The sequence below is a fragment of the Salarias fasciatus genome, chromosome 20, assembly GCF_902148845.1.
Source record: "Salarias fasciatus chromosome 20, fSalaFa1.1, whole genome shotgun sequence".
Lineage (NCBI taxonomy): Eukaryota > Metazoa > Chordata > Actinopteri > Blenniiformes > Blenniidae > Salarias > Salarias fasciatus.
In genome coordinates, this window is record NC_043764.1 from 26,033,829 (window position 1) to 26,047,272 (window position 13,444).

At 45.8% G+C, this 13,444-nt stretch overlaps 1 protein-coding gene across 2 annotated transcripts; it reads left to right on the plus strand.

Annotated features, from left to right (window-relative positions):
• Positions 1-4,777: 4,777 nt before the first annotated feature.
• On the plus strand, positions 4,778-10,609 carry gpr61 (G protein-coupled receptor 61). 2 transcript variants are annotated; one of them, XM_030119569.1, is made up of 3 exons: positions 4,778-5,003; positions 5,137-5,208; positions 6,884-10,609. In XM_030119569.1, exon 3 carries the CDS (start codon positions 7,122-7,124, stop codon positions 8,535-8,537), a length of 1,416 nt encoding a protein of 471 aa, XP_029975429.1. In that variant the 5' UTR covers positions 4,778-5,003; positions 5,137-5,208; positions 6,884-7,121; the 3' UTR covers positions 8,538-10,609. The 2 variants fall into 2 exon arrangements, with proteins under 2 accessions (XP_029975429.1, XP_029975427.1); XM_030119567.1 differs by lacking the exon at positions 4,778-5,003 and having other exon boundaries at positions 5,016-5,208.
• The last annotated feature ends 2,835 nt before the right edge of the window (positions 10,610-13,444 follow it).

Below are 13,444 nucleotides of genomic sequence, written 5' to 3' on the forward strand. Positions count from 1 at the left end.
TCACACAGCCTGGTCTTTGTTGCTGCCGCTGCGGAGCAAACGTTGCATAAACCCACCTCCAGCCTGCTCTCATCGGTAAACACAGCGGCACACGACACTCGCGTCATCAAGGTTTATTCACGGGATGAAAACTGAACTTCAGATTCTTTGGTTTTCACCAGCTTGTAGATTACCTGAGGTCAAGGGGTCAACTCAGCGTACTGCAACGGAGGAGGAATGTAGCGTCTGGATCTTCCACTGTTTTTAGATTTCTTTCCGTCTCCTTCAATTTGACATAATTTCACAAAATACAATTATATTGTTCTTTCTATGCATCTCAGAGTTCTTTGAAACTGACTTGTTTTATTTCTCACTAAAGCTACATAAGTAACTGTCTCCTGTCATTGTCCTTAAAAAAAAAAACAAAAAAAACAATTTAACACCATTCTGAGGCCTTTTTAAAGAATAAGCTCGTCTGTTACATAACTACTGAAGAGAGAGTCACAATAATCCTCTTTATGAAAAATAAAAAGTTACAGATTACACCCACTCCCATGGATTAGCTGCAAAAAACCAAAACCCCCAAACCTCAGCGGCGAGCTGAGCGAAGACTCAGAGTGCTGCCATTTACAGCGGATGCTCACAAACAGGAAATGCATTTAAGTGCTCTTAAAGGAGGCAGCGATTGATGTTCCCTCTCGTCCCGCTGATGCAGACAGGATGCAGGCTTGAGGAGAAAACGCACGGCGCTCCGCCGCTGCCTGCAGAGACCAGGAGGGTGACGTGTGAAGGCCCAACACACACTGGTTTTGATGAAGTGGTGTATAGAAAACGGACGGAGGTCAGGCCGAGTGTGTGAAGTGGCAGGTCTCAGTGTGAACCGTTCCCGGTGTGAAGCGGCCCGTGCGGCTCTCAGCTCCTCTCGCATGAACCTTGTTCTTTCGCCGCGTTGCGTAGCAGCTAAAACTCCCGAAGGCTATTTGTGACTCGACCAAGGACGTCTCACCTCACTGCACCAGCGGCCAGATGCTCCACAGCCAGCTCACTCCACTTATTCATGCTGTCACCTCCGGGTGTTTGTGGAGAGACGGACGGGGACGAAGCTCACTCGCAAACAAGTCTAATTTATGAAGACAAAGTTTTATGTTAATCATAAAGTAGCGGGTGAATCAGCCGGATGACATGACATGACTCACAGTTAGTGAAAGAATGAAAAGTCAAGGAGTCATGATGTTCTCATAGTGAAAGTGTGACGGTGAAAAGCGGCACGGAGCATCTGGTGGCCGAAGGCAGAGTGTTGCATTGTTGCCTGTAAGTGGCCGCGTTATCCCGTCGCCTTTGCTTTCGTCGCCTCTTGTTTTGAGTTTGAGCGATATTTCACGTCCCCCCGGCAGACGGCAGCCTGGGACGGCGGCACTCAGCACTGACTCATGTGAGGGATGAGAGAGCCAACCTGCAGCCAACAGAGAGCGCTAATTGTGTCTGTTTGGACTCCGAATGCTTCAATCTGGGAAATCAAACGGCACTGTGTCTGGTTAGTGTTTTCTCTGGCTGCCAACTGAAGGACACGCCGTCCCAGGACTCTCTGCAAGATGGCGAACCTTTGATCTGCTCTCAGTCCGTCAGTCAAAGTAAAGCCAATTCTGTCTGCAATCGTGAAATGTTAATTTTCCAGTAATCGGGATGATGTATGAGAGCTACAAACTGAAAAGGAGTTGTTTAAAGCAAGCCGATCACCCTTTCGCTTGCATGTTAAAGCGACGGGAGTGAAGCTGAACTGAATTGAAGGTGATCTACTGTGACAACAAAAGCAAAAGAAGATTCCGGATTATGACTCTGAGTTGTGAGAGTTTTGTGTCTCTCCAGTGTTTTTGCATTTTTTGCAGATTGAGTTATTTTGGGGGTTTTGACGTCAGCCGAGCATGATCTCCTCACACCAGAACAATGGATGTGTGTGCACACCGCATGCGTCAGGCTGAGGAACTGAAATGCCCTGGGAGGCGTTCAGATCCACCTTGCAGCCCTTTGCTTCAAGACGAAAAACAAACAGGCGTGATAAAACTGCCCTGCCTGCAGGAGGCGCTTGTTTCTGTGTGAGGTATGAACACCTCGGCTGTGTCTGCATGGATGTCACCCAAAGGTCCTGTTTGCTTCAGCATGGAGTCCAGAGAAAAAGCAAGATCATCAGAAAAAAAAAAAAGAGAAGAAAATAGCAATTCCTTCTAAAATGTGAGAGCGCCCTCTGCTGGTCACATCTCAGATCACACTGCAGGATGCTCCCAGATCAATCGGCTATAAATGAGCATGAATCAACCTACCTGTGCTTCAGCTAAAGAGGGACACACACACACACACACACACACACACACACACACACACACACACAAACACACACACAAACACAAGTGTAAAAATAACAAAGAAACAACACTGAAATAAAGTGTCACACACTGTGTGTGTTCTCAGGTTGCTACAGGAGGTGGGCTGTTGTGTGTGTGTGTGTGTGTGTGTGTGTGTGTGTGTGTGTGTGTGTGTGTGTGTGTGTGTGTGTGTGTGTGTGTGTGTGTGTGTGTGTGTGTGTGTACGTGTGTATGAGGGGGTGGGCGGGAATGTGAGGAAGTGGAAATGGGGGGCAAGCAAGAAGGCTGAAGTTGCCATGGAAACCATTGTATTTTTTCCCCCTCCCCTATGATTGGTACTGCTGGCATGAGCAAGAATCTGCTATTTCTGTCATTATTTAACACCTCAGACACGAGCAGAGTCACAGGATACACACACACACACACACACACACACACACACACACACACACACGGAGGGGTTGAAGAAAGAAGCTTTAACAAACACAAACAGAGGCTCCTCTATGTTTCACTTCCCTCCGTCACAGCAGATCAAGCTGCTGCCGCCACAACCTGCTTTTATATACCTTCAACCCATGGTTCATCATTTATCATGTATCTCTCTCCATTCAAACATTCTGAACAGCGAATACACTTCCTATGGGGGCAATTTTCCCCCCTACATGCTGCATGAGAGGCATCACTCACAGGCTGAATGTTCCATTCAGAAAATGAACTGAGAGAGACAGAGAGCATCTCCCCGTCATGCAGCCTTTATGCTATAAATAGTCACATCACAATTAATTCAGTGAATGAAAATGTGTTCAAATTAGCAGCTGACTTGTCGGTGAGGAGGTAACAGTGACTCATGTGCTGATCGGTGTTTGTGAAGCCTCACTTCTCCACATGAATGAATCTGGGCATGAAAGGAAGGCGACGCGCGCCGATGTGTAGACAGTTCATTCATGAAAACCTTCCTTGCAGAGTAGACGACGCTCAATCACAGATATTATGCATCCGAAAAGAGACAGTCACAGTGAAATGCAGTTTCATGATGGATAAAAAACATCCACATAAGAAGACTTTCAATCTTCTGCTTCCTGTCACTTTTCCTGAGTGCAGCAAATTCACAGAAACAGCCACAAAGAAAGCATGTTTACAGAGACCTCAACCCTGAAGTTACAGTAAAAAGAACATAGATGACTCATAAATTATCATATGACTTCAGAAATGCATCTCTTCTCTTTGTCTTCCCTTGTTAAAGCATGTATGTTCCTCATAAAGTAGGAGATTTTTCCATCTCACTTATGATACACACTGGAACAGACACAATTTACATTCATAGAACATGCAAACTCCAGACACAAAGAGTGATAAAACGACCAACAAACATCACTTGTGAAGTTATAAATGAACAAGTTTCACTTCTAAGGCTGAGCGAATAATGGGTGTATTATTCTGTGTTCTTGCTAAACCTTTATCATCTGATGTTTTTCCTTCCAGCAATGCTTCGGCCAACACTTAACACGATGAACTGATAAGATGATAATTCAGGTTTATTCTTTCTTCTTTTTTTTTTCTTTTTTTTTGATTCGACAACAGAACAACCCTGAAATAAACAGTCATGGTCAGAAACAAACATTTCCTTTGTTTTATTGAAAAAAGTTCACATTCAATTTAACAAAATCTGCCAAAATTTATAGAGACAAAGAAAAATAAGCACAATTTCTGTGTTTTTATTGGCACTAAATGAAGTGAAATGCCACAAAGCCAAATCCTATTGAGGCATTTTGCAGCCTTTCACTCTCAGTGTGGCTTTAGCACTGATGAGGAGGCAGTTTTCATGTCTCTGCCATGTTGTGAAACACCAACCGTTAGTAACAGCAGACATTCCCCTTAAAACATTTCAGCAAGTATTTTCTTTGTCATTTTTGTTGTTCTCAAATCTTTGTCCAGGCCGTGTTCTAACCCTCTGGTAGGCCTCATTTGGATCCCAGGCCATATCTTTGACAACCTCATGTGTATTCTTTGTGTACAAAATTGCAGTAACGTAACTTTAATGGCCCATATTGTTTGTTCTTTAAGAGCAAATATTCAACAGGTAAACTGAATTAAATCAATGCAGTTAAAGACAGATGAAAGGAAAGATCCTTTGACTGGATTTTGAGAAGGGTACTCTTGCAGATTTGACCTCTGCTCTTAAATTGACCTCGGTGGGTGTCACGTGGTCCTGCTAATTGCTCATTAACACAAACCTCCGGGACTCCTTCTGGATCAATAAGGCAGGATGAGATTCAGCTGAGGGAGGCCTGAATCCAGAGTGACCTGCTGCGGCCGGGATGCTGTGGAGGGAGGCGGAGGAGTGTGAGGCACTAAGACCCGGTGGCGCGCGCGGGGGGGGCGGCCCGCCTGGCTCCGCGCTGCCCGCTGCCTCCCTCCGCAGTTCGGCTCAGGGCGCGCAGAGCCGTGCATGTGATGATAGGCGTGCGAGGCGGGGGATCTGTGCGCCCTCTGTGAGCCACCGGAGCACGTCTCCTCCTCCCCGTCCGCTCCGAACCCCATGTCTCCCTGTCCGAGTCTCCCACCTGCGCCCGGAGGAGAGCGCATGCACGCGGCGGACGGAGGTGCGCGCGCTCCCGGTCCGGAGGAGAGGAGAGGAGAGCAGAGGGTGGTCAGCCAGGCCAGGTGAGGAGGAGACACGGGAGCGCCCCTCTCCTCCCCCCTCCTCTCCCTCTCTCTGACGTGGTGTGTGTGTGTTTGCTGTGTGTGTGTACGTGTGTTTGCTATGTGTGTGTGTGTTTGTGTGTGTGGGTGAGAGGGAGCGAAACAGGTCGGCTTTGCCTCAGCAGACTGAACCTGCAGCGGAGGAAGCGACCCTCTCCACACTGAGGTATGTCACCTGCTCGTCCGCGCGCACATTTGCAGCCATACCTGTACCGTTTACGCAGCGGGTCAGGAGGTGTGTGTGTGTGTGTGTGTGTGTGTATTTTTAGCTGTAAGTTGGGATAAAGGTAGGTCACGGGTGCAGTGTGTTCCTGCATCAAGTCAGTTTGAATCATTTAGTCTTGATGTTGTTGTTTTTGTTGTTGTTGTTGTTGTTGTCAGATCCTCTGGTCGCGGGTGGAAGTGTTTGGTAATGAGAGGGACGGGAGAACAACAGGCTCGTTTTCTGCTCTCAGTGAACATGGTGTCATGTGCATATGATGGAGTCATATGGTCCCAGTCAGCAGGCAGAGACTCGGCGCAGCTTTACTCTGTTTGACCACAGACTCAAAATGACTTGATCTAAATAAACAGAACAAAGAGTTCATGTTTCCTTCCCTCAGTACCAAAACAGAGATTTACACTTGATAAAACTAATGAAGTAGCATCCGAGTGTTGTCCGTTGAGAGCTGTGCTGGAGCTGAGGACAGTCCTTCCAGGTGTGTGTAACTGGGCTGAAGGTGACTGTAACCCTTTGACCTATTGAAGAAAAGGCCTCCGTCCTGCACATGTGTGCCAGGCGCCCGGCAGGGATGGAACCCGGCACACTTGTGAAATGGAAAACTTGCACCTGCAGGTGTGCAGCATATGGAAATGTACCGAAGGCGTCGCGCTCACTCCTCAGCTTCACCCGTGTGTGGGGTTGTGTCCAGGTGAGGTTATGACAGTAAACACTCCGTCAAACAGCCGAAGCTCTCCACCGCAGGAGCTCTGCGAGCTTTTACGTGCTCTTTCATTAAGCTTCTTTGAGAAATATCTGTTAAAACTCTAACTGTATATTGTTTTGAATCGGATAAATTCCAGGAAACTTGTCCAGACGTCGATCTTTCCTCTGCATCTCTTGAGACGGCAGGGACCTCTGTACTGCTGAGCCCTGCGGTTTGTTTGCTCATCCAGTGTGCGTCTTCACTCCGTTCGAGGGGGACATATGGTCAGGTCTGGGCTTTTAGCCTCTCCCTGGGGTGCTGGCTGCCCTCAAAACACACATCTGAGGATGCAGATGTAAAATATGCCTTGAATTATGACCCTGGCTACAAGCAAAGTGCAGTGCGAATCAAGCCAAAGAGCTTTAAAGGTGCAGCTGAAAAGTAAGAATGCATCTAAAGTCCTGTGTTGAAACTCAGGCATGTTAAGTTGCTGGTGGTGAGATTATAGTTCAGTTGATTAAACTATCACGTTCTGAGATATCTGCTTCAGCTTTAAGCCATTTTTGAACCGTCTTCAGCAGATAAATCTTGTTTTTCCATCGTTTGTTGACCTACTTTCGACAGTGCAAATGTTTGTGGCACAGCAAGGAAAGAAAAGATGGTATTTTTCCGCCAACTGCATTGAGATTTACTAAGAGAAAAGCTTAAGTCAATATTTGGGAGAAAATCACCCTTGTCTTTGGGAAAAAAACCCTCTCCACACTGTATTTGGACACTTTTTCTGTGTTCTTGTCAGGTAGCATGCTTTGAAAACGTCTGGTTGGAGGCTTGGAGCTGTTTGTTGGGGTCATTGCATCGTGGTTGAAGGACCTTAAATATTGAAAGGCCATAAAATCTAAAGGATTTCACTCATTTCTCTTTCCCGTTTTCTTTCAGATCTTTCCAAATGAGCAGCGTGTCGGAGGGAGAAGTTTTCATCTCTTCAAGGATCACAGTGAGCGCCTGTGTGATCGTCTGCAGCGCCCTGGGCTAAAGTCTTGGAGGTGCCAGAAAGATTCCAGCTGCCATGGCAGAAGCCGCCGCCTGAGCTTCCTAGTGACGCCCTACGACGGGGGAGGATGGGTGATGGGCCCGTGAAGCTCAGCGGCCTCTCTCCTCTCTCTCCCATCCTCTCATGGAGCGTCCCGCCACGCCGAGCCCCTCCTGGAACTTTTCCGTCTCCCCGTTTGCGGCCTCTCCGCAGCCCAACGCCTCCGATGTGAACCCGGCCCCGGCGGGCCCCCGGGGCGGGACCGACGCCCACCAGTCTCTGGCGCTCTGCGCGATGGTCGTCATGGACATGCTGGCGGTGGCGGGGAACCTGGCCGTGATCGTCGTCATCACCAAAACGCCGCAGCTGCGCAAGTTCGCCTTCGTGTTCCACCTGTGCCTGGTGGACCTGCTGGCGGCGCTGGTCCTCATGCCTCTGGGGATGCTGTCGGACCGGATCCTGGCGGACGAGGCCCTGTGCCGGAGCTACCTCTGCCTGAGCGTGTGCCTCGTGAGCGCGGCCATCCTCACCATCTGTGCCATCAACGTGGAGCGCTACTACTACATCGTGCACCCCATGCGTCACGAGGTGAAGATGACGGTGGGCGTGGTGGTGATGGTGCTGGCGGGAATCTGGATTAAAGCCGTCATCATGTCGCTGCTGCCTCTGCTGGGCTGGCTGCTCCAGGGGAACCAGGGTCTCAGGACTCCCTCGGTGCTGGCTCCCACTCAGAGGCACTGCTCGCTGCACTGGACCGGGGGCCGGACCACGCGCCTGCTCTTCATGGTCTTCTTTACCTTCATCTACTTCCTGTGCCCCATGCTGATCATCCTGGTGGTGTACTGCAACATGTTCAAGGTGGCCCGGGTGGCGGCCATGCAGCACGGGCCGCTGCCCACGTGGATGGACACGCCGCGGCAGCGGACCGACTCGGTCAGCAGCCGCTCCACCGTGGCGGCCAGCCTCGGAGGGACCGGCGCCCGCACCACGCCTCAGAGGACCTTCAGCGGCGGGAAGGCGGCGGCGGTTCTGGTGGCGGTCGGAGGCCAGTTCTTCTGCTGCTGGCTGCCGTACTTCTCCTTCCATCTGTACTCGGCGGTGGTGTCCAGCTCGCCGGCCTCGCTGGCGCAGCTGGAGGATGTGGTCACATGGATTGGCTATTTCTGCTTCACCTCCAACCCTTTCTTCTACGGCTGCCTCAACCGGCAGATCCGCCAGGAGCTGGGCCGCCACCTGGCCTGCCTCTTCAAGCGGGCCGGGCCCGGCGAGGGGGAGCAGCTGCCCAGCCGAGAGGCCTCCATCGAAGAGAACTTCTTGCAGTTCCTTCAGGGCACCGGCTGCAATCTGGAGCCGTGCAACTCTCACAGCAGAGCCAGCCCGGAGGCGCCGGAGAGCCAGGGCCTTCAGGAATCAGCTGTTCAGCAGAACACGCCAGCTGACTTCCACATCCCAGGGCAGATTCTGGAGGAAACCTCAGAGTTCATTCAGCAGCAGCAGCAGCAGCCGAACAATGAGCTGCATGTCTCAGAGAACTGCTGCAAAACTCTACCAGAGCTGTAGCGTCTTCATGCACTGCCTCTGTTCTGCCGTCTAATATTCCAGTAAATATACTTAGGTTTATTTCTTACTTTCTAGTATCTGTTGAATGAATATACTTTCGGTTCATGCTGCACCGTGCTTTTCACTCTGCAAAACATGGCAACTTTATTTTATTTTATTTGGGGGGGAGGTTAGATAATGTAGCTTTTCAGCTAAATACGTGTATCGTTTGTCGTGTTCCTCATGTCGTCCGTACCTGCTGCGTTACACGGTTCCATGTTTCTGCAGCCCTGCAGTTCAGCTGCTGGATGGAGGCCCTCGCAGTGTGCTCAGTGTTTAAGGACAGCCAGAAATTATAGAAACGTAAAGACAGACTAATATCACAGTGCTTTGAGATAAACCGTGTCGGGTCTATTTAGTTTCGACGTACATTCATTTATTCTTATTATTTTCATTATTATGTCAAAGATAAAACTTCCACCTCCATTTATTTATTCCCATTTATCTTTGTCTTCCTTTAAGTTCGTGATACCAGATTTGAAAAAGCCAACTCCAACTCCAAGAAACTCTACCACAGAGGTATTTCCTTAGTGAGATCAACAAACCATCTACAAGTTCTCACAACAGAGTTTTTGTCGAATTGCTTCTCCTCCCGTTAAACACTCTGGGTTATATATATTCATTGTGTTGATGAGGATCATCTCACAGCTGCCGCCGCTGCCACTGTTATTTATAATAAACAGGCTGCCGCTGTATTTTTAACCGTTTCGCAGGAACACAATTATCATGTTTATCTTAGTCTTGTGATTATCACCTCCTCACCGAGATCGTCTCACATTGGGAGACTCGTGATTTCACCTCGTTCCGCTGAAAGAAAAACATTGTGAGCGGGTTTGTTTAGTCCCACAGCGGCGGAGTGGAGGTTTGAGCTTTCAGATGAGAGTCGGTGGGACAGACGGAGACGACGTTAACCCCCCCCCCCCACTCCTCTCCTCTGCTGATGACTGTCCTGTTTACAGGTAAACACACGGGCAGTGCGAGTGCTCCTGTGTTTGTGCAATAAACAAGCAGGCTTATTGTGGCTACACGCGGCATACAGGTGTGACAGTGCTTACACATGGAAAGCTTTGCCTTTGGCCTCATTTAGCAACAAGTCGACGACTCTGCTGATACTTTCTCTGATCTCAGGTGGAAAACAAACTGTTTGCACAAGTCACAACAAGCAGTGACAAATGTTCCAAAGAAAAAACACAAGCCACACGTCTCCGACTCCACACTTGCATCGCTCTTTCTCTTCATGCGTTTCTCGCTCTTCCTTGTTGCCTTTATCTATTTTGGACCACGGGCGTGATCACAAGACGCTCAACACGGGACATACAGGGAAGGTTCATAGTTTGCTCGGAGTCAAAATAAAAAAAATAAAAAAAAGGGTCCCTTTGTTGGGAAAAATTCCGGATTGATTTCCTGTAACATGGAAATTTTGATGCAGTGGACTGTTAATTAGAATGAGAGTTGTGTTTTAAAGGGTTTTTTTTTTTTTTAACCAACAAAGCCCAAACCTCATGAGAACAGGAGAACAAACTGCCCTGGTTCAAAGTGCTGCTCAATACTTCTCATTAAGCAGTAAGACGTCTCACCAAAGCCACATATTACACAACTATTAGAGCTTAATGTGGCCTGACATTATCAATCTTCCTTTATTTATGACGCCAGCGCCCACGAACAAGGCTTTCCTTTGTCTACTTAATCTGAGATCTTCCTCGCTGATGAGCTCCTCTTCAGTTCGGTGTTTGAAGCAATGATGTGAGATTTCATACAGTCTGCATCGACCGGCCGTCGGCTCAGCCGGGTTTCCTCATTCAGCTACTTTTATCAACCTGCTGCAGAGGTGAAAAAACACACCATATTCTCAGATTCGGGAGCACTGAAGGACATTGTCAAGTAGTGTTTTGTTCCCTGTAAATCATCGGTTCATTGTATTCATTCATTTTCCTGTCTATCTTCCTTTTGTACCTGAGCTGAAAAGACTGTTTCTCTGCTGTTTTGTTTTTCTCCTCATTGGCTCAATATTAATTAAATAAGCAACAAGAAGATTCACTTGTGTTTCATTCTTTTGGTAGGAGTGTGTGTGCGTGTGTGTGTGTGTGTGTGTGGGGGGGGGGTAGTTAGTTTAACTTAAGCAGCGAGATACATCTGGGGTTCAGTCGGTGTATCATCATATGGATCCACCTGAGCTCTGAAACTGAAGACATGGGGATGTTTGCTTTCCCTCCTGACCCAAATGTTCTCCTGCTCTCCATTGGGCTGAGTGAGTCACAGCTTTTAATGTGGGGCGGTGAAGGGCGCCTCCTGCAGCGCACACACACATACACACACATACACACACATACACACACACACATACACACAGAGTTCAAACAGCCTGACCTTTGTGACAGGCCAGCAGCAGCACGCCAAGAGGAGGAGCTCAAGGACAGCCCATTTATTTTACATCAGGTCTGTGTGTGTGTGTGTGTGTGTGTGTGTGTGTGTGTGTGTGTGTGTGTGTGTGTGTGTGTACTGCAGAAGCTGTGCAGGATCTCAGATCTGTGGTCTCCGATCGACTGGATGCTTAAGCTGATCAGATGGAACAGATCAATAAAAACCAAAGAGCGGTGAGAGGTCTCCTTCATCAGAGCGGAGATGAGCGGAACCTCATGAAGTTCTCACAGATACTTCCAAATCCCCACCTCTCTGGAAACAGCTGTTGCCTTGGTAACCTGAGGGCGAGGAGCTGCATGGGAAAAAGATCAGAGATTAACTACATCCTCAAAACACACGGGAGCTGATCTTTGTGTGTTTTTCACTCATTTCTATTTGATGAACGTCTGGGAGTAATTAGGTGGCTTTCTGAGGTAATTTACTCTTACTTAATTAGAAATGTAATCATCAATGTAGTCAGCTTGACTACAATAAAACTGAGTTTCCCCTGAGTTTTGATCAGTAACTTCATGATAATCAAAACTTTAAATCCACATTTTATTGCTGTTCTGAGAATTGCTTGAAGTCAGATATTTTAGAAACTGAATCCGATGGCTGATGATACATTGATTAATTTTGAGAAAAGTACCGTGTTCTTCAACTGGAACATTTTCAGAGACAGTTCCTGTAATAAAGTACAAGTTAAGTGATGTACCAGTAGTCATACTTGAGTAGAAACTCTCGTCACTTTCATTTAACTTTTGCTAGCATATGATAATGATTTAGATAAATTTAATGACTTTCAATATTGTGATGTTTTTCATAAGTTCTAGCAAGTGCATTCAATAATTCAAATCAATAATGGAAATTGATTTTCATTCTGTTCACTGAGAACATGTTCAAATAGCTGTTGAGCTCTTTAAAAAAAATAAAAAAAATCCTTTGATTTTAACCCTGCAGATAAAAGCCAGTATTCATTCTTACAATTACAATAAAATTTAGAACATGGTCACCAAAAATGTGCTCAGAAATTGATAAAATCTGTTGAAAATGTACAAACGATGAAAACCTCATTTATATTTGTTTTGAAATGTTTCCTCACTGACAGTTATTCGGTGACTGCATCAGAAACAATAACCGCATCCTTGAAATGATAACAGAATGTATATTTTTTCTGTGCCTGGTATTTTGCTGACGATAGTATTTCAGCGTTGAAATAAAACCCGAATTACCTCATTGAATTAGACTGTTAGACAGAAAGGAACATTTTGATAACTATCTGATATCAGCAGTTGAAATGTGGGTTTATTGATTACTTCTGTTTTATGTGCAAATAGGTCAGTAAAAACAATTCTGGAAGAACGAAAAGAGAAATAAATTAAGTAATAAATAATTTTTCTTTGCTGATAGATTACTTCAGTTCTTCTTTGTGGCCTGCAGAAGTTCAATTCAGTTCTTAAGTTTGGGAAATCATATGAAATCTGAATCACAACCATGTATAACATAATCACATTTTCAATAATAACATAATCACACAAGCCTGAAAGTATCTATCTACATAAACCCAAAGAAAACTTATTTCTTGACTGGATGATTTAACTGGACCAAAGTCTATTCGAGAATTCATTAGTCTACACTTGCAGTTTAGCTAATTGTCCACAGAGGGCGCCCTCACACCATTTAAAAAAGTCTATCCTGCCTGGAAGTGGACAAGAGACTCCAGAGGGAATAATCATTAAAATATATACATTTTTCTTTCTTTTTGTTGACATAAAGTTGACAGGAACTAAATAGATGATGAAAAAGTTGAATTTGTGTTTGTGTTTGAGAAGGATAGAAGCCCAAAGTGCTTATACAGAGATACAGACTCCTCTACATGCCTAATATGCCCTCCCAAAAAAGTCAATAAAATAACTTCAACGTGTTAATCTCAGTTACTACATTATGGAACAATCTACAGTTGCACATCAGACACGCTCATCATTCATTTCTTTTTAAATCGAGTATTAAAACCCACCTCTTCCCCTTGGCTTTTTGGCTTTCAGCAGCATGCAAGATGCTGATATAATGTCTTGTTTATTTTTAATTTTTAATGTATTGTCATTTGCCTTTTTCTTAATTTGCGTAGGTTGTTTAGTTTGTGTTCAGAACTTTTATAGTGCTCTATAGGTTAGACGAAAGTTGAAGCTGAAGCTTATTTATTTATTTATTTATTTATTTATTTATTTATTTATTTATTTATTTATTTATTTATTTTCCACATTTAAAAAAATCAACAGTAGTTTATCAAAGTAATTCAAGAGAGCACATAAATTAATAAAATAATAAATTTTTCCGGAAGCAATTGATAAAAAAAAAAGATATAAACATTAAGTAGACTAATCCGGGAAGGCCCATAAATAATAAATGTGTTTTTAAGTGAGACTTGGAAATTTCCAGTGTAATACGAGTTGGCGTGTGTGAACTCC

What these genes read in the sequence shown, in the direction of transcription:
- gpr61 (XM_030119569.1), top strand. Translation starts at nt 7,122, where the DNA reads ATGGAGCGTCCCGCCACGCCGAGCCCCTCCTGGAACTTTTCCGTCTCC.